This window comes from Squalius cephalus (assembly GCF_949319135.1).
Source record: "Squalius cephalus genome assembly, chromosome: 20".
Classification (NCBI taxonomy): domain Eukaryota; kingdom Metazoa; phylum Chordata; class Actinopteri; order Cypriniformes; family Leuciscidae; genus Squalius; species Squalius cephalus.
The window spans coordinates 17,375,181-17,397,179 of NC_137141.1; the positions used below are offsets into that span (position 1 = coordinate 17,375,181).

At 38.3% G+C, this 21,999-nt stretch overlaps 1 protein-coding gene across 1 annotated transcript in view; it reads right to left on the reverse strand.

Annotated features, from left to right (window-relative positions):
• The window catches only part of fmn2a (formin 2a), a 40,498-nt gene that overhangs the window by 2,419 nt on the left and 16,080 nt on the right, over positions 1-21,999 (reverse strand). The window contains exons 7-14 of the mRNA XM_079852638.1: positions 19,792-19,879; positions 14,693-14,754; positions 11,677-11,768; positions 11,440-11,569; positions 11,170-11,316; positions 9,860-9,919; positions 9,162-9,282; positions 5,746-5,838 (exon numbers count right to left, since the gene is read on the reverse strand). Coding sequence (XP_079708764.1) covers positions 5,746-5,838; positions 9,162-9,282; positions 9,860-9,919; positions 11,170-11,316; positions 11,440-11,569; positions 11,677-11,768; positions 14,693-14,754; positions 19,792-19,879 — 793 coding nt within the window. The remainder of the gene's footprint in view (positions 1-5,745; positions 5,839-9,161; positions 9,283-9,859; positions 9,920-11,169; positions 11,317-11,439; positions 11,570-11,676; positions 11,769-14,692; positions 14,755-19,791; positions 19,880-21,999) is intronic.

Genomic DNA, 21,999 nt, shown 5'->3' on the forward strand with positions numbered 1-21,999 from the left:
CTGAAGGCGAAACCGCTGTAATGCCAATGACACTTCATTTACTTCTGCTTGGAGAGTCTCCTGGGATCCACTAATAAATTGAATGACGAGCCCAGTGTTCTTACACATTTTCATACCACTCACCACTGCAATTCTGTGGAACCAGAGAATCCCCAAAACACAGATCACTTCAGTTCCCACCTCTTCTCCCCAACATGAGATTTACAATTCATTAAACCGACTTAAAATATTCCATTTGTGCTTCAAAAAACGTTTTTTTATTGGTAGTGGTGATCGTTAAGGCAATTATAACTATTACTACTGCTCATACTTGGGGTTGGAGATACTGAATGATCAGACACATTCAAAGTGTTACATTTTGGTGTGTAACTGTTCCAACACCGTTTGTGCTATGGACGTAAAACAAAAAAGACACCTGAAATTGGCTTGTTGAGGAAAGAACAAAATTACTTTTTCTAAGTGATTTATAACCTGGTAGAAAATTAAACAGGTAAACGATTTATTAGAACTACATGTACACTGAAGAAGGGACTCGAGCCATATCTGGGTACCAGAATATTATACAGACTTGGGCCATAAGCAATTATCCAGAATACTCTAGCAAACACCTAAAAGTACCCTAGCAAATGAGAATACCCTAGAAACCACATTGCAACACCCTGGCAACTACCCAGACCATCTAGAAACCCCTAATGGCCACCCCAGAAGCATCTAACAACCACATAACAACATCCTGCAACTATGTAGAAATCCCTATCATATCAACCACTTGGTAACCCCTTAGAAACCACATAGCAACACCCTGGCAACTACCCAGACCATCTAGAAACCCCTAATAGCCACCCCAGAAGCATCTAACAACCACATAACAACATCCTGCAACTATGTAGAAATCCCTATCATATCAACCACTTGGTAACCCCTTAGAAACCACATAGCAACACCCTGGCAACTACCCAGACCAACTAGAAAACCCTAACAACCACAACCGAAGCATCTAACAACCACATAACAGCATCCTGCAACTATGTAGATATCCCTATCATATCAACCACTTGGTAACCCCTTAGAAACCACGTAGCAACTACCCAGATCAACTAGAAAGCCCTAACAACCACCTCAGAAGCATCTAACAACCACATAACAACATCCTGCAACTACGTAGAATCCCTATTATATCAACCACTTGGTAACAATTTAGAAACCACATAGCAACACCCTGGCAACCACCCACACCACCTTTTCATTGCGAGTTTTGCATGGACCACTTTAGCATGGATCCATTTTTCTTACAAAAAGATATCATGGTATTACCATGCTTTTTTTGCACAAGGAACCATCAAATAACTTGCCATCTCACACCATAACTGTACCATGCTACTCCCAGTACTTCTTTTGTAAGGAAGCATGGTCTAATTGTACTAAAATGGCTCATCTGGTAGCTATTGTATAATTGTGCTGTGCAAATCTGCTGTACCTGCTGTACCTTTAAATGCATTATCACATTGCTTCTCAGTGCCCAGGGCAGCGGAAATGGTACAGAATTAAACATGGTATCAGTAGAACGAGCGTAGACCAAACAGCACAGAGACAGTCTCTATCGCTCATACACATATACGCACGCCTGTCTCTCTCAGTTTTTTCTTCCTCTCCTCCTTTCTGTAGTTAATTTCATGCTCTGAAAAATAAACAGTAGTGGTTGAAGCGCTGGAGCCAGAGACTGTTACTCTCCTGGAGTTTCAAAATCATACAAATAACAAAAAATAAGACCAGGTCTTTTTTTCCCAGATCCCGTTCTGTCTGTTTCACTAACTAGAGGCAGTATGGAGGGTTGAAGGGGGTCTTTCCGTGGTTATGTCACCCATCTAAGAGCTCAGCGAAGGAGACCCATGAGTCTCCAGATCAAAGGGGTAGAGATGAGAAGGGGTAGAGATGAGAAGGGGGACGTTCAGCGAGGACCCCACCCTGCTACCCCTGCCGCCAGAGCACATGTGGGTTTTGTTACTAGGACCAATTTGAATACAAAGAAAGAGAGACAGCAACATATTTAGCATTTACTAAAGCCAGTATTGAAGCAGAGAATGAAAAATAGCAAGACAGTTACAGAGAGACGTTCCTGCTAACTATAAAGTTGGACGATGGAAAAAGGAGGTTACGCCATGGCAATTGAAATGATTGGATTGTGAAAGACGAAAAGAGGCCAGTGAAACATTGACGAGAATAAAGTGCCGACAGAAACAGTCTTCAGTGCCACAGACAGATCAGGCAGGTTGACTCAGACACGCTTGGAGGAAATAAACAAGAGAACAGAAACCATATCAAATAGAGAAGGATCGAAGCCGGGATGGAGAATAGAGAAGGCAAATAAACAAGATGGAGAGAAACCATAATAAAACACAATCGCCAGCTCTTCAGAGAGAGCACTTCATCAGAGAAACAAAATACTGAAAGGGTTGAATCAGAGATTAACACGTCGGGGCGGAACGTGGATGAAATTAGTGAAAATAATGAAATAAAGGACTCTCGCTTCTTGTCACTAGCTTTACACAAATAATGCTGGAGTGATCGGGTCTAGGTTAGGTCAGATGTATTTCCCAGAATCCTTGTTGGCTCCCAGAGTCCGTCACAGAGCCTCAGTCACATTTATTTCTCAGCACCTCATCTGTCCTCTCACACAGGGTCACTGTACATCCATCCCAGCATTATTCACAAAACACTTTAATTGTTTCCCAGGGGGATGTCTGTAAAAGAACATTTGCATGGCTCCTCTGTAATAAAACTAACGTATTCAGACGAGGGAGTCATTTCACTTTATTTATACTGGTAATGAAAAACAAAAAATTGCAATGTCAGTATGCCCTACTGAACATTTTGTACATTTTAAAGACAAATTCATTAATCTGGTGCACTTTGAGAGTTCAAAATGAAGAGCTCCAACCCATGTTCAGTGTGCAAATTGAACAAAGAAAAAGCCTGTGCATTGACTTGAAGGCTACCTGAACTTTAAAGGGGGCTCTAGGGCTCGTGCGCTAGAGATGTGCAGACCAGCTCTAACGTCACCTGAATCCGCTGTTAAACATCAATCATCCAATTGCCAACTGCTCAAACCTCAGATATTCTGATTTAGATATCTGCACCTGATCATCACATTACAATTCTCAGTGTTAAGCATGATGATATGGCAACATATCACACTTCTTCCCATAACAACGAACTTCGTTACAATTACATTGTTGGAAAACACTCTCATCAGAATAATTATGTTAAGCTTACTAAATATTTTTAGTTAAAGCTGTTAAGTTATAAAGCAATCTTATGTAGGGTTTTTCCTTTGTGTTTTATAAGACCACCTTGATTGCTTTTCCCTGAAGAGAAATAGGCCTACGTTGTTGAAAACTAAAGTAAAAGTGACGTTCGTTGCGTTTTACCGTGAATTGAGAGTTCAGAGCAGGGTTATTATAGTTTTGCATTTTTCATTAGTTTTTATTTTTATTTCGTTTTGACTTTTTGTTTTCAAATTCAGTTTAGTTTTAATTAGTTTTTAAAGTGGGTTTGCTAGTTTAGTTTAGTTTTTATTTTTTGAAAATGCTTAGTTTTAGTTTAGTTTTTATTAGTTTTAGTGTTAGTTTTAGTCTTTTTTTGTAATTTGGTTATTTGTCAGGGGCAAGATTCAAAAAGGTCAGAAAAAGTATTGTGTAATAATAACTCAACAAAAACATCATACAATTTTAGAAAAAAAATCACACCCCATTGAAATTCCTTTACCTCTTACAAAATCCACAGCCGTACCAGAAATCTACACATCTTCTATACAGAATTCACACCCTATACAAATACCACAGCTGTACAATTTTCACACCCTATAGGCTATAAATTTACCCTATACAGTAGTCAATAGCCTACTCATCTGGATTGAAGCAGCAAACATTCAGTGTAAAAGCAAAAAAAAAAAATGACATAACATTATTTAGCCTAATATTTTAATCACAGCTTATATAGTGTTTTGACATCGACAACCACAACCAAAAAGTGCATTTTACCTCAAACTTGCGAGAAGGCTCAATCGCTTCTCGGGTCGACATTAACACACTGACAAAATTATATTCAGAATTTCAAATATTTTTATACCACTTTTTAATGTGTGATTGTGTAAAGGTGTTCACGAGATAGAGATACCAACCTTTCGCGAACTTGCTTTCAACGTCGAACGAACACTCGTTCTCATGGAGACGCGGTGTGCACGGAGGGGAGGGGCTGTGTGTGTGTGTGTGTGTGTGTGCACGCGCGCGCATGTGAGAGACGCATGAGTGACAGAGAGACGGAGTAGGAAAGGAAATGCAGCTGAACGAATACACTGTGTGTTTTAAATAGCGTTAAAAAATGAAAGACCTTGACAAAGACGAAAACTAAGGACATTTACTCTATAATTTTATTTTATTTTAGTTAGTTTTGCCAAACACACATACAGTTTTAGTTAGTTATCGTCTTTTTGTAATGCCTCGTTTTTATTTTTATTTCAGTTAACGACACTGTTTTTTCCCACCTAGTTTTCGTTTTTTCGTTCGTTTTCGTTAACGATTATAACCTTGGTTCAGAGTCGTTTAATGATTTATATCTGATCGACTCGCGACCCACCCGCAATTAATTTGTTATTTTTTATAACTTGGCCTGTCTGAGCCACGGATTATCTGCAGTATCCACGGATATAACAGCCGGAAGCGGCACGGAATTTGACGGAGACGGTCGCCTCGTAATTCTCTATGCAGGAAAAACCCTGCTAGTAACATGCATAGGCCACAAAGTGTTGGCGAAATAACACATTAGCGGCCTGGAGGTTTTTTTCCATAAAACTTATTGCACAACATAAATTCAAGCACTTTCAAGGACCTGTATCTATGTATGTTTCTTTTCAAAAACTTTCCAGGGTTTTGAATTATTTTTTTTTCAGATTCATAAACTTTCAAGGATTTCAAGGGCCTGTGGGACGGTATAAAGCACATATTAATGCCTTATTCTGCATGACCATTTTCTACATCCCTTAATCCTACCCAATACCTAAACTTAACCACTTTACTAACTATTAATTAGCAGTAATTAGGAGTTTACTGAGGCAAAAGTCATAGTTAATAGTTAGTTAATAGTGAGAACTGGACCCTAAACTAAAGTGTGACCTTACCTGTTACTCTGAAGACTTCTGAGTATGATCCTTTTAGAGATGAAATATCTTTCCACTTGAGTTTTCATAGGCCACATTCCCAATGTTTTTGACCCATTCAATATGACTATAAATATTATTAATAATATGATTTTTTTTAAATAAAAAATATATGCAAATTAAGAAATATATTGCTACTATTGTACAGTAAATAAAAAAAGAGTATTTAATAAAATATTTTTATTTTATAGTACAACTGTTAAATTAAAATACAAATATATATGTCCTAATATATATATATATATATATATATAGCAAGCCAAATCACAGTAAATGAACCAAACTGCTTTGAGACGCTGAAAACTGTATCATGAACTGCCTTTGGAATGCACTCCATGAAAACGAAGACAATAAATAAATGCAGTCTCTGGAATCACTGCAGGAACTCAGTGCTAACATTACTTTGGTTTCTTGTTTAAATCCGCGAGATGCTAAAAGAAAAAATCTTGACATTTCCGATTCAAATGGCACAATCTTATGTAAAACAATAGCCGTCTGAATAGGGCCTATGTTTGCTATGTATTTTTTACCTCTAGTGAGAAATTCTTCCATTTTGTCCTTAAAGGGCTGCAGGTGCTCCTCAGACGAGACATTACACACCTTTTCTGTTTCTGCTGAACAGGCTGTAAAATAAAGTAGAGCAGGAAGACAGATGTGAGAAAGAAACAAACAAAACCAATCATGGAACTGAAGAACAGCTTATTTTAAACATTGAAAACATCTTATGTTAGGCTACACAACTACTAGCCACTTAAATAACTCTCATAAAACACATTTTAGGATTGCACTGATGACCTCAAGTCTTTGTATACAAACTGTTATATACAGTAGTCAACCTTGTTAAAAAAAAAAGGAAAAAAAAAAGACATGCCCAGCTAAAAGGGAACGTTCTCAGAACTTTGGCTAACGTTCTGGAAAGTTTCTCTTAAAGTTGTAAACAAATTTTCTTCCAGAAAGTTTGTTCAAAGTTACATGGTCTTAAATTAAGTTCTCAAACCGTTAACATAACATTATTTATACATTGTTCATGGAACGTTTTAGTTGGACATTCGTCTAACTTTTTTTTTCTGTTACTACTTGTTTCAGTAACAGTAAAAAGTAACATTCCCAAAATGTTTGCAAAATGATTAAATGTAATGTTCCCTTAATGTTTGCAAAACCAAGATTTTTTTTTAAAAAACATTAAAACTGGAATTTTTTTTAACATTTAGAGAACATTCAGAAATAAAAGTTTTCATAGCTTAATGGAAACTTAGTAAAACGTTCTTAGAACATGTTTTTGTTAGCAGTGAGCACAGCAATGGCCTCAACATATGGCCAAAATTCTCTGGACAACTCTTCACCGATTAAACTGCTAAGACCAGCAACAAACTATCATTTAAAGCAGCTACCATTGACTTTTATTAGCAGGAAGCTTGTTACATTCAATCCTTCTGCTTCGTCTTCCTGCACTTCACAGATGTATCAGTATTATGAAAAATTTGCTATTTGTGACCTGTGCTAACAGATGCTAATGAATCCCATTTCATGAACCTTTCCTTCGCTTCAGTTCGCTGTACACCTAGAGTCTTACATCAGCCCGAACGGCTTCACCGTGTCACACTCCATCACTACATTCGGTGATGGATCACAGCCTTGCATGCCAATCAGCGCAATGCAAACACACACATGCTAATGTCCCTGCCAGCTGGATCATGGGCTTTGTGAAAGCGAAGACCTGCCGGGCCGCCTGCATAACTCTGTACCCCTTCCAGCTGTCAGTGTCACATCTGCTTTAGCGCTTAGCTTAGCTTGCTAATGTAGTGATGATCCATTTATTGTATGAACCTGGTGTAAGAGAGAAGCCATGCTTATTGGGCCGCGGGGAGATTTCAGGGACGTGAAATGTTAAGGATTCAGAGAAGCACAGAACATTGCCAGAGGAGAAATATTTGCCTGCGTTAAACAAATGTAGGCTTGATCTGTTCAGCAGGTGTACGCCAAAACCATTTAGCTAAGCATACAAGCTCTGGAAAAGTACATTTACAATTTATCAACCACATGTATAGTGGGCCTAACTAATAAGCTTTTGAAAGATTAACAATGCAAATCGCTGACTAGGGATTCGAGCTAAGGCACGCAAAAATATGGCTAACAGCAAGGGGCGAAGTTAATAGGATGTATAGCAATGCATCAAAGCGACCATCCTTCAATTGAAATTTCCATGAGCCAAATGCAAATCCATCTGATATGTTTGAATGGCTCAAGTGCAACTCAAAATGCTCGGACGTTATTATTTGTGTGGTAGACAATCTCACTCCGGATTAATGATTGATTGTAAATGTGTTTTTGATGTAGGGCAGTGTTCTATTTTTACCACATCAAAATCCACCAGTGTTTTTTCAAGCCAACAAGCCAAACGTGCCAACAGTGGAATGTGAGTATTTCCACATCTGTGTGTGTGTGTGTGTGTGTGTGTGTGTTTTTGGGTTGGCAATGAAAATGTTTGCAGGGATTTAAACTCAGCTTTGAGCATGTAATCGGATTCTTACACCTCATTCACACTCCGTCGTGCACTTAAGCTGGGTCTTACAACCTTTGACTTGCGGCGCAAAGCTGAACCAATCTCACTAACCTCCTGAAGACCCTGGTAAATTGCTTTACTGGTCAGGGAGCAAAGCAGACAGTTCTTAAGAGGTAGGTTAAGCCCTCTACCTGCCCTCTAGTTTCTTTTAGAAAGCACCATATGGCATTTCCTAAAAATAGGGTACAAAAGAGGGTCTGAAATTTATTTATCCATTTATTGAATATATGCGTTAATTTATTTATTTGTTTATTTAAACAAATATCTTGATCAAAATCTTGAGCTGATTTATACTGTAATTACTAACTTTTCATTTCTGTTACCAAAATGTCTAAATGTTATATAAAACTCAAACTATCCAACACATTTAACACATCCTCACAGAATTTTTATTTTTTAAATTTTTTAACTGTAATGTATACATATAGGGACAGTTCACCTGAAGAAACCTGGAGTTAAGTGCTTTAGGCCTGTAAGAACAGGTATGACCCCTAGGAAAAGTGCTGAAAATTACCCCTGTCTCATTTATTTACTTTAAAGGAATACTTCACCGATTAGCATTAAGCTTTGTATCAGTAGAAAACCTGTAGTATTTTTGAATTACCGAGCTTCCCTCCCTCATGTCCCCCTGAGACGAGAGATTTCTGTATTTTTTATCTGGAAAAAAAACCTCTGACCTCTGAAATCGTAATTTTCCGTCATCGGAGGCTTTTTTGGCCAGAGACTATAGAGACTACAGCCAGTAGTAAGAGCTAGTTCCACATGTTTTCATCCCGCCCATAGGGGGTGGGATCTCACGATAAAACGGCGTCTTTTCAGTCTCGAGTCAACTAGTAGCCTAGTTGTATCATTTCTTCCAGCCTTCAGTAACCGGTAGGCGTGGCTTGGGAGTGGCCTCGTAGGGCAGCGAAGCAAGTGCATTCTGGGAGTTGTTGTCTTTCATCAACATGAGCCAAAAATACATTTTCTGGCTTTTCTCAGTCTAGAAGGCACCAACGTCTAAAATAATTTCACATTTCTACTACATAAATGACCCAATTTAAATACACATTCATCTTTCCAGCGGTGAAGTATCCCTTTAACAAACCACATTTGCAGTATTGATCATTGTGGCAGCCAGCTGGGGGCTCAATAAAAACAGCCATTTGAAAATCAATGAGCCTTCTAAAGGAGAACAAGGGTCACTGGTGCTGATGTATACAAACTAAACATGTCTGTATGTTTTTGTATATGCACACTTGTATGTGAGTTCTTGTTTGTCTGTATGTCCATGTGTTGTGTCCACATGTGTTTGCATAAGTGTGATCTCATGTATATGCATGGAAGTGTGTGTAAATGCACGCGTGTAATCATTTATTTACTTTGTGCGTGTCCACATCTCACCATTCAGATCTTTCCGTAGCTTACGGAGGTCATGTTGAAAATCCTCAAACTTCATCTGTGACGCCTGAAACAGATCCTGAGGCTCTGGAAGTGGGTACACGCATGTTTCTTTACCTGCATCCTGACACACAAACAATGGAAAAAAAGCCCAATCATACAGCTGTTGTGTTAATGAGATCATATCTGTACCGTTGGTCGATGTGAAAAATAATTGAATGTGAATTCTGTTCAAACAGTTTGGTGTGTAAAGATAATTTTGATTCCAAAAACAATGAAAACATCAAACACAACAAATCAATCTCAATAGCGCTCCGTCTGTCAGAGATCAGAGCCGCTCGCATGACATGCACACATATGCGTTCTCCTTGTTATTTGCCTGAGCGCTAGAAGCACTTCAACAACCTGTGGATCATATTTTGTCAATTTGGACATGGCCTTGTAATCACAACATCTGGACTGACTGCTGACGGTATTTACAATACAGCCCTTTTAATCTGCGTCCAAAAAGGGCATCAAGCAATCAAAGGGCTCTGCTCGTTCAGAGCGGCCGTTTGTCTATATGGTGAAGGGAAAGAAAGGCAAATCAAAGTGATGAAACCAAAAACAAAGCCACATTTTTGTCTAACATGAAGGGTGATTCTAAGGGACCTGGGGGTCTGTTAGTCGAGCCAATGAAATAAACAGCTGGCCAAACCTACCTCATCAAAATGTCGCAGATAGTAAGCAACTATGTAGGACAGGAGGCTCTGAGAATTATCCTGATGGAGCGAGAGAAGGAGAAGAGAGATGGAAATAAACACAGGAGAATAATCATTTTTCATGTTTTGGGATTGTATACACTCGTTTAGCTCAAAGCGGTTGTGAAGAAGAGGCCAGACCTGGTGGCCTGCAAAGGCGCTCGCTCACGTGCACATGTGTGCAGACACACAGAACACATGCGATGTGGATATAGGCTAGCAGTACTTGACACGACTGTATAGACTGCTCATTGTGAGTGATATTGCCAAAAAGGTCTGTTTATGACCTAGTCAGTGGAGTACACTATGGGAATTTCCATGCATGTTCATACTAGGGTTTATGCTGGTTCTGTGCTGGTCTTGCTGGTGGATATGCACAGCCATGATGTTAACCAGCAAAATTGTAACTTAAAGGGATAGTTCCCCTAAGATTAAAATTCCTTCATCATTGACTCATCCTCATTTTTTTTAAACCTGTATGACTGACTTTTATATATAGTGGTGGCCAAAATTACTAGAACACCTGACAGATCTGAAAATATTGACCTTTTTTGCCTCCAAAACATGATTTCATTTCATAATGTTCATGAAATATGAAAATGTTTGCTCTGAGCACAACAAATATCCGATGAAGTGAGTCGTACTGTTTTTATCCACTTTTAACTTCAATATTTGGTATGTCCACCTTTTGCAGCAATTACAGCACATCTCTCTTGCATAGTGTCAACATATTTCCTGAGAACTTCAACACTAATGTTATCCCATGCCTTCCGCAACTGAAGCCAAAGGCTATTCTTTGACTGTACAATAGATCTGTCCAGTTTATTTTCCAACTCGCCCCAAATTTGCTCGATGGGGTTGAGGTCCGGAGTTTGACGGTGCCAGTCCATCATTTTTAATGTTCCAGCAGATTCCTTCTGTCGCAGGTAGCTCCGGCAATAGTTAGAAGAATGTTTAGTGTCAATGTCCTCTTGGAAAATAACAACTGAAACCTCTTAAATATGCCAAGTTTTCTACTAATTTTGGCCACCACTGTATATATAATATATTATATATATTTTTTCCATACAATGAAAGTCAATGGGATCCAATGTTAAGACCCTATTGATTCTCATCGTATGGGCAAAAACAGACAGAAACATTCTTCTTTTGTGTACCACAGAAGCAAGTCATACACATGTTTGGAATGACATCAGGGTGAGTAAGTGATGACAGTATTCGGGGGTGACCTGTCTATCTACACTGGCGACGGTGATCTCATATTTACTCACACTGCTCTTGACATCTTTTAACTTGGGCAGGATATCAAGGGTAAATCCGTCTGCCTGTCCTCTGCTTCGGTTGCCCCCGTTCATAATGTTCCCGAATGCTAGAACCAAACCTAGAACTTGCAGGACGGCTTGACCTGACTGTAGAGCCTGTAAACAGAGAAGAGAAAGATGATGAAGCACATGTGTTTTCTTCACAACTTTCTATCTGACCTTTCAACTTGAAATATATGTAAGTGCAATCTGACTTGTGTGCCTCAAGCTCTTTCTCACCGTACAGACTCTTAGCAGTGTTTCTAGTTTACGCTGAACTGATGTAACACACTCCGTGAAGCTGGACTGGAAGAGAATACAGAAAACCCTCTCTGAGAACTGAGGAACCTCTGACAACTGCAGCAGAAACCTGACAGTGACAGACAAACACAAAGCGACAGGGAGGCAAATGAATGATTCAGGAATGAATAAGGAGAATAAGTGGATGGATGGATGGATAGACTGATGGATACATACTGTTCAGGCTTGTCCAGTGGTTTTGCATTTTCTTTGTTTTTTGAAGACTTGATATGTTTCTCAATCTGATCCATCTCTTCTTTTTGAGCTCTCTGTGAGGTTGACAAAAGAATAGAATGAAAGTACATTGAGAGAGGGGAAATGTGATTTTTAAAATGGGAAAATACATTTATATACTTGTAATAGAACATTTCATCATAATAGTGATATAAACTGTAATGTGGGAAAATGCTCTGCTGTGTGTGTTGTTTTGTGACCTTTGATTAAGAACCCAACATACAAAGAGTGATCCACACTTCAGACTGTGCTTGAGTCAGATAGTGAAAAAGAGAATAGAAAGAAAAAGCAGGAGAGAGGAAAGTGGGGATATACTGTGTGTGTGTGCGTGTGTGTGTGTGTGTGAGAGGGGGTGTTCTGTGGTTTTGGTTGAAGGAGTCAGAGACAGCGTGGAGTCTCGCACACTAAAGAGAAACAACCTCAACATTTAAACTCAGCAACACTGCCTCAAGCTACAGCGGGAACGGGTGGGTGGGTTGGAGGAAAAACAGAGTGATGGAAGAAAAGATAGTTTTCAGCAGAAAGTTACTACACATATATACAAATTCTACACAAACACATAACTTCATATTATTATTTGTCAATGCTACACTATGAGACTTTTGGCCCTCTAGTGGTTAAAAATAAAAGCGCATGTGTCTTGTGGAAGAACATTGTTTTGGTCGTGCTTCGGCTCTGCGCATGTGTTAGTGCCACTGGTGTACACATGAATACAGGACATCATATCAGAGCAGATTTTTACAACCAGGAGGCTTGCCATTTTTAGCTTCACATTACACACAGCCGGAACTACTTTACGCTCTCGTACGGATGTTACGTGACACGCACAGGTAAATGACAATTGTGCAATTTCCCACAAAATCTGTCCCAACATTATTATAGGTTTATCAAAGTGTAGTTGGGTAAAGTAAACACATGGTTTGGAAAATTCTTTTTTTTTTTTTTTTTAAATAAAGATATTATTAGATATTTATAAAATTAAATTATAAAATAGATTTTTTTTATATATATATAAACTAAAGTTACATAGTATATAGCCTTCTTACAACTAACTTTTTAAAGAGAGTGTAATTAGTACAGTAATCTAATTACACTCTTGAAGATATAATTAGTAGCTAGTAATTAAAGGGGGGGGTGAAATGCTATTTCATGCATACTGAGTTTTTTACACTGGTAAAGAGTTGGATTCCCATGCTAAACATGGACAAAGTTTCAAAAACTAAGTTGTACGTTTGAAGGAGTATTTTTGTTCCAAAAATACTCCTTCCGGTTTGTCACAAGTTTCGGAAAGTTTTTTTCGAGTATGGGTATGTGTGACGTCAGATGTAACGGAATTTCCTTATATGGGTCCTAAGGGCACTTCTCCGGTAAGATCGCGGCCGCGCGCGCACTCGTAGACCAGAGCAAGAGAGTGAAAGCAGTTCACCATCAAAGCGCCCTGCCCGGCTTTTGGGAAGTCAATGTCACCAAAGAAGTGTGTTTTTGGTTGCCAGGGCAAGACAACCCTGCACAGATTCCCAAAGAACCCAGCGTTAAGGAACCCGTGGATGGAGTTTGTTTTCCTGAGCATAAACGGAGTTGTGTAAGACTGTTTGTTCCCTGCATTTCGACGATGATTGTTTTATAAACAAAGCCCAGATCGGCGGATTTGCAGATCGTCTAATGCTTAAGGATCGAGCAGTCACAATGATAAAGGTTCGCGGTCGTGCGTTGGAACCGGACGGTGAGTAAAACTGTTGAACATATGTCTCTGTGTGTTGTCACTAGCTCGGCGCGTTAGCACAGCTAAGCTTCGCCCACACGGCCCGCCCCCAGCCGCTCGTTTTTTTCCGGAAAGACTCGGTACAGCCGATCTTTCTTTTATAAATATAATAAAACAAAAGACTTTTTGGAGATATGAAGGATGCAATATTACTCTATAGGTACTCAAGATTAACAGGAGATTGAGTGAAAATGAGCATTTCACCCCCCCTTTAATACAATTTTTAGAGTAACTTAACACTGCAAACTAATCTGCAAAAAACATGTGTGTGCCGAAATATTAGTAAGATACGTATGATGCAATGACATATGAATGAAAGCCATATTCCCAAAATGATACACAGAGCAAAACAGCAAGAATAGTGCCAAGATATCATCAGACTTGTGTGAGAAATGTTATGGTGTCATGATGTGTGGCTACGGCTCCCGTCGCCCGGTCTTTATCTCGTTAGAATGAAGTGCAGCTCACACTCACATACACTCACACACACTCACACACAGAAAACATGTAAAGGACCTCTTGTGTTGACAGCAAGATTTATGACCGTTGCTGCAATACACATGGCGAATCATGGTGTGCAAACTCACCAGCTCCCACACACACTTAAAGAATTAAAGAAAATCAGTATTTGGTAGCAGCCAATCATCTAAAAGCAATTCATGGATCTTCCAAGAAAGAGGTTTGATTTATGCCGCCACGTCAAACTGACGTAACTGCAACTGCCAAAAAGTTACATAAGCTGCAATTCTTTTGCTCAATCTTTTTTTCCTGAGTTTTTCAACTGTCCTTTTTTTATTCTTGCGAGGGAAAACCTCATCCTCTCCATTTGTCTTCCTGTTGTCAGTTCCATGTCTGCATGTCTGTCTTTAAACAGTCGTCTTGTTTCCTCTCTCTCTCTTTCCCTCAGACAGTGACACGCACCCTGGCTCCATGGTAAACCTTACTCATTCCAGCGGTGTTTGTGGCCTGCATGTTTGTTTTGGTATTTAACACACATTTCCGCAGCTCTCTTTTGGAGTGGACCGCGTCAAGGCAGAGCTCCAAGATCTCAGGGTATATCCTGTCCAGTTCTGAGAGGTTTAAGAGTTTAATGACATGATAAATGATCACTTATGGAATTCATACTTCATAAGGATCGCCAGGATTCATCACATCTGCTTATCTGGACTGTCACGTCCTGTCATGTTGTGGACTTACGTTTTCATACAGCGCCTGGAGCGTCTCCAGATCCACCACTGTGCAGTCCATGTTCAAGATGGCTGTCAGAGAGAGAAAGAGAGATGAAAAATGAGAGAATCCATCACTGACTGACCCATCAAGAATACAGATCTATTCAAATAATCTTTCAGACAGAGGAACACTGTGAGGAATACTGATCGACAACTGTCTGGGAATTGAAAATGATTTATTTTCCAAAGAACTAAAATTTTTTCTTTCAGTAATATCAAAATAAAAGTAATTCATATACTTTCAAAAATCCATAACCATATGTCCATAAATCAAAACAATAAGTTCCACAATTTATAAACAAACAATTCATTTAATATCTAATTTACTTAATAATTTAATATAATTATTTTTATCATTTTATTTTTTTATTTTACATTAATACATTTTCTTGAAATAAATGAATACTTTTATTTAGCAAGGATGGATTAAATTTATGAAAAGTGACAGTGAAGACATTTTTAATGTTACAAAAGATTTCCATTTCAAATAAATGCTGTTCTTTCGAAATGTCTATTTATTAAATAGTCACGGTCTCTACAAAAATATTAAGCAGCACAACTGTTTTCAACATTGATAATAATAAATGCTTATTGAGCACCAAATCAGACATTAGAATGATTTCTGAAGGATCATGTCTATAGACTGGAGGAATGATACTGAAAATTCAGCTTTACCACCACAGGAATAAATTACATTGTAATATTTCACTATTGCTGTATTATGTTTTTACTGTAAGTTTGATTAAATAAAATCAGCCTTCGTAAGCATAAGAGACTTCTTTCATTAGCATTAAAAAATCGTACCAAACCCAAACTACACAGTTCGGCACGGTCGATTGTATGATTTAACAACCAAAATGTGTTTACTCAGCATCAAACATTTATTTTCCAGAGTTCTTTTTACATAATAAAAGCATTTGAATCTCTAGCAGGGCTGTTATTGAGCTGGCTTGACTGAACACTTTTTGTCTGTGCTAAATAGAGCTGTTATGGGCTAAATTTTGTGTGTTCAGTCATTTGGGGAATTGAGAAATTGATCATTGGCTCGTTCCAGAAACCACACAAGAAAAAAATAACAAAAACATCCATATCTGGCCAATGCTCAGATGTAGAAAATGGAGACAGACAGCAAAAGCATTCCTCCTGTTATGGGAGAAAGATATCAAAGAGAACAACTGCAACCTTAGAAGAGATTGGAAGAGGGAACACATGAAAGGGGGAGAGAGACAAGAAAAGAGAGTGAAAAAAGTATGCTCAATCCATGACTCAGTAATTTAACCTGTCATCAACCTGACAACACCAACTCCCACCAGATCTACACCCCAATCGCCACATACACAAACAACAACAGCGTAATCCCCACACCCCCACAACAAAGTCTCCAAACAAAGAATTTGTCTCTTGAAGTCCAGGGATGTGGTCTGTGCTTTCCCAAAACACTGATGCAGTAGTTTAGTGTGGTGGTCTTGATTTAAAATCTGAGGAAGAAATGGTTATGAAAGCTTTCTAAATTTATTAGCTGAAAAAAAAAAAAAAGTGATCAGTTATAAAAGTGTGTTTATAGTTATTATTATTTTGTAATATAATAAATATATGAACTGAAGAAGCAAACAAATCGTACGGAGGGGGTCGGCATGACACAAATAACAATACAAATAATACAATTATTCTAACTAAAATTCTTCTTATTATTATAAAACAGAGATTTATGCTAAAGTAAGACGTGTTTAGCATGTGTTTATCAATATTAAATAAGAATTTTAATTGAAATTGTAGTACTTATACTGTTGTTATTATATACATAAAAATATATTAAATATTTTATGCTGCAGAACAAGTGAGTGTGAGTCACTGAAAAAAACAAATCATAGGGGGTCAGCATCTCTGCTATATAAATTGTGCTAAATTAAGACGTGCTTAGCATTTGTTTGTCAATATTAATATAAATTTAAATATTATACTATTATTATTAAATGTAATATAATTTAATAAATATATTAAATAGTATGCACTGCAGATCAAGTAAGTATGATATACAAATCGTCTGGAGGGGGTTGGTGTCACACATAATAATAATATTATTAATAATAATAATAATAATAACTTGGCCCATTTACTTTAATTAGGATATAACCAGAAAGGCTCCGTAGAAATTGTAGTGAGAGTATCTGTGAAACAATTCTCACATTTCTAAACTATAAACTCAATTATACGTTTTACACCACGATGACTATAATCACCTGAAATTCGTGCACTTTTACTGTTACACAGCTCATCACTTAGCTGACGTTCTTATACAAATAACACCTATTACATGAGGAATCCCCCTGGAGCAACCTTGGATTAAATGCCTTGTTTAAGTGAACAATGCTAGCTCAGGTTTATACCTCTAGATATGCTACTCTACATTTCTGTTCTTGTTACATATTTCATAAGCCAAACATTTAAAGCAGTTTCTTAGTACTTAACAGGTTTACAAAATTCAGTTCGTGCCAAACATCCATAATTACTATCTTCCAGACGTCGAGCGAATGCCGCCATGTTTGCAATTCTTCAGCTGTACAGACACATACCACCTTCTCTCTCTAAACACCACTAACTATAAAACAGTACAATGTTTGGCTAACAAAGAGAAGAGAAGGATTTTATATAAGGACATGATCATACACATATGTTTCCTTGTTGCTTTCTTTGTGATTGCTGCCATGATTCAGAATGTTTCCACAAAACAATGTCCTGTGACATAGCTTAGAAGACCCAAACAGACGGCACTGCAGAACAAGTGTGTGAGTCACTAAAGAAACATAACAAACAAAAGGTCCGGAGGGGGTCGGCGTCACACGTTGAGGATTCCAATCTCACATACGCATAAACACCGAGCTGACTTGTGAAACTCTGAGACTGTTATGGGTAGAAATCAAAGGCTTGTCACCAAGTGTGTTGGTGCAAGAGCAGCCTGTGTTCTAGTCAGGCATGCAGGAGTGTTTTTCAGCTTGCAAAGGGCTCAAACATGAGATCTTATGAAATCCAGCTGAGGGAAACAAGAAAGTTGACACAAAGGGAGCGATTCAGTGGAAATCCACAGAGGAGTTGCACCAGATTAGGTTTAGGTTCCCCAACAAGTCGTAATCTTGAGAAGAGTTTTTTTTTTTTTATGTTGTTTGATGGCTGATAATTGAATAATGAAAGAAAAGAGAGACAGACGGGTAACATTTCTACTGACTGTAAAAAATGCCTCATAACTTTGCATGAACCTTTAAACTCTGCAATTAAACCAACTCACGACATTCTTTCCTAGTTCCTCAAAGGGCCTGATCCAGGTCAGTGTGGTGAAGCGTGATGTTGAGGAATGTATTGATTCTGGGTAAATAGCTCTGTCAGAGAAACTGTTTGTTTCTATTTGGTGGTTTACTCTGGCCAAACATACTGGCCTCTGCATTGGGCGGAATTGCAGCGAGACCCAATGAGACTCGACCAGTGCTGAATTGTGGGTACTGAGCTGCATAATAGATGGGGACTGTGCCCATAAATTCTCAAAGAGCCAGTAAAAATTTCTTCAAATACCGCCGGTTTAAAGGATGTGTGCATATGTGTGTGTGTGTAAAATATTAGGTATCCGTTCACATAATGTGATGTGGTTTTTAAAACTGCATCCAGCCTTGCTGATTCATTAAAACGAAGAAAGAAAAATAGAATTTAAAAAAGGGTTGTTGTTACAGTGGATTAGACTGGAGGGAAATTATGCATGGAAAAAATTTACTGAAAGAAAACAGAATTCAGCTTGTCTGCCGCCTGTTAACCAATGAATGACAAAAAAAAAAAAAATCACATTGTTTAGACTATGTTGCTGAAGAATACACTATTTATCCATCCAGGACTAAAAAGTAACCACACATGGGTCCATTTTTGCACCGACTCCAAAATCAAAGCAGAATCAATGTATCCAAACAACAGTGGCGTTCCTGAACATACCAGAGGATCCGAATGAATGGTTTGAGTAAAGAATTCATTGACTAACTCAAAAAGACTAGTTTCACAGTGTGTGACCATACTGTCATATGGATGTAACCTGTACAAAGATTAACTGAAAAAAATATCATTAATATCATATCATATTTAATAATAATTACTGTTCACTACTGTCTCTTTGCTTTTCATAGGTAATCTTATTCATTTTAATCCAAAGAAGAAATGCACAGATCATCATCTGGATGAGAAAAGGAACAAAAGATAAGTGTAGACAGTTTGAAGATATATGTGTGAAATAATCAACCTTTTTAAAACATTTTCCTACTTTTACTAATTAATTGTCTTCGTATTTGGCCTTTTTCCTTTGTATTCTATTTCAGTAACTCCTTCACCACATAAAAATCCACAATCAAGAGTTCTCTGGGCGCTGCGAGACAGGACTAACATTCCCGAACATGTGATGAGAAGAAATTGCATTATTTCCTTTATAGCCCATTCAAGGGGATGAATGAGCAGACAGAGTGATGACAACAATAAGCGAGGTATAAAGAGACGAATTAGAGAGAAAAAGACTCCAGAGACAGATTCGGAAATATCTTAAGCAGAGAAATAGGACATTGAGGGTTTATGCAAAAACAGATTCAAACTGTAACTACAGTAAAAGAACAGAACAGAATGAGAAAGAGGATGCGACTCTAATCATCATGTTCATTAAGATCTACAGTATCAACCTATTCTTGAACCCTGAGACGCAACCAACCCTCTCTCTCCAGCTTTCAAACACAATCAGTAACTGTATAAACATCACCGAACAATGCATCTTAATTGGCTGTGACATCATATTTCCCCCCTTAGAGAGGTCACATGCTGGCAGGAGGCTGAGCACAATCTCACGAGGTTTAGCCAAAAACACACACACCTAATATATATATATATATATATATATATATATATATATATATATATATATATATATATAACTGCTTTTTTCAGGAACATGACAAGTAGTCAACAGCAGAACAAGTGTGCGCACATACACACACGCAACATTAACAATGGACATACTAAGTGCAAAGAACACTTCTTTGGGTTGCTCACCATTCTGGATATCTTTCATATCCAAATGAAGACTGGACATTAGAATTCCCACTGCCTGAGAACGTTTGTTATTCAGAAGCTTGACAACCTGAGAGAGACAGAGGATGATTACTTCATTACTGTAGTAAAACATCAGCCACATTATACTATAATACAAAAAATTCCATAAACACAGTATTTCATCTGGCTGCGCTCATAAATTTAATAGCACAGAGAGGTACTTTGGCCTAAAAAGGAAACCAAAAACAAAGCCAAAGTATGAGTATGAGTATTTATGACTGTTTCCTCATATGGCATTATGGAGAGGTCCTGTCTCATTCTTTCATGCATAGCATCCACATATATCAAAAGAACTTTACTTTCTCCCATTTCTGGCTCTGCCAAAGAACACCATGGTGATTATGCAAATGACAGACCTGTCTGGCCCAATTAAACCGAGTTAGATTTTGACACTTTCAGACGGCCCCTTCAAATCAGGCATTTCTAAACAAGTGGATGCGTGTGGATGCATGGAATACCTCACATACTCTGTATAAATTTTCACTGTTTTTTGAAAGAGAAAACATTCCCTGAGCTCTGCCCTCTGCTAGTTCACTGTAGCTTTAGCGTCTTCTGTGCTAACACATGTATATTGAGTGCCATCGTAAACATGTCTTCTTTCATTGCCGTCCGTTAACAACATGTTAATTCTGATTGTTGGAAAGAATTTGGAGCCATGAAAACCTTCTAGTACAGGCCACACTTGAAAGTGTGTGATGGCGGCTCAGTGTGATCATCAGGAAGCCACTGGCTACCATTATCTCCACGGGGCTCATGACCACTAAATACAGCCCGACTGCAGAGTGGTGTGCTACGTTAATGATGTGGGAAACACACTCATGCCTGTGATGAGTTGGATCTCAAACCAGACGCTTACCAACCAATGAGAATTGATTCCATACTTTAGCACTGTCTTGGTGGGAACCGAGGATGTCGCTGTATGAGGGAGGATGGAGGTTCGGCGGTCGTACAGTAACTACCAGCTAAAGAACTAGGTAACTCCTGCCAAAGTAATGGGCCGTAAAATGAATATGATTCATAAAATTAACACGATAACGTGGGCTCAAATGGAGCTTCGGGCAGCTGTTTTTAATTGATATATCTAATTCATGTGAAAGGTGGGCATTTGATTAGATTAGCACTGTAATTTTGACTGATATGAGCAAACTGTAACCATAGGCCTAAAGCAACTCTACTGTGAACAATGCTACACACACCCACTCTCTCTTTCTCTTACACACACACATATAAAGTGTGGCATGACCACACTAGGCTGACTGGAGTCGCTGGGTTGGCTGGTGGTTTGAGGGTTGTGGGTTTTAACTCAATACAGACCCCCCCTCCCATTCCTCAGATCTTACAGACCACAGAGAGAGAAAGAGAGAGAGAGAGAGAGAGAGAGAGAGAGAGAGAGAGAGAGAGAGAGAGAGAGAGCAAACAGAACACTTTCAAAAGTCTTATGAATTTCTCAATATTTACATGGTTGAACATCCAGTTTGTCATTTATCCTATTTGTAGGCAATACCACTGAGTATTCTCAAAACGTGTTCATAAAAACCTTGTTTACCCACATTTATATAAAAAAGTGGTGGTACCATGGCACAAAGATGGTATTGGATGGGATTACCAATGATTTTGGGAATGATTACCTTATTCACTACAGGACTACAGGATACTACAGGCACTACAGGATACTTCAAAGAAAAACATTCTAGTGCCATAGTACATGTACAAAAACATGCACAAAAGTACTACCTTGGTATTCTTGAAAGTAAACTGTAAGTACTATAAACACCATGGTACATGAATTTCAGTACCATGGTACATTTCAACGTATGACAGTACTACCATTTGTTACAATTACTGTACCATGGTAGCGCCACATTCCTCTTTATTAAGGATGGTATACATATTTTGAAATTATCTTCATGATAACAACACTAAATATCTGTACTTAATTCATAGTTGACGAACACAGCTGCAGGACAATTAAATAAAATAGTTTTTTTTTTTTGGGTGATGCAGTTAGTAATGAGCTTGTTGTGGAGCTGTGTGTTGTTATCAGAAATCTGTTCGACTCCAGACGAAGGACCCACAAAACTCTCACCAATGACTAATTTTCACACCACTACCAGAGCGGAAGAGAGAGAGAGAGAGATTAGCTTCAGA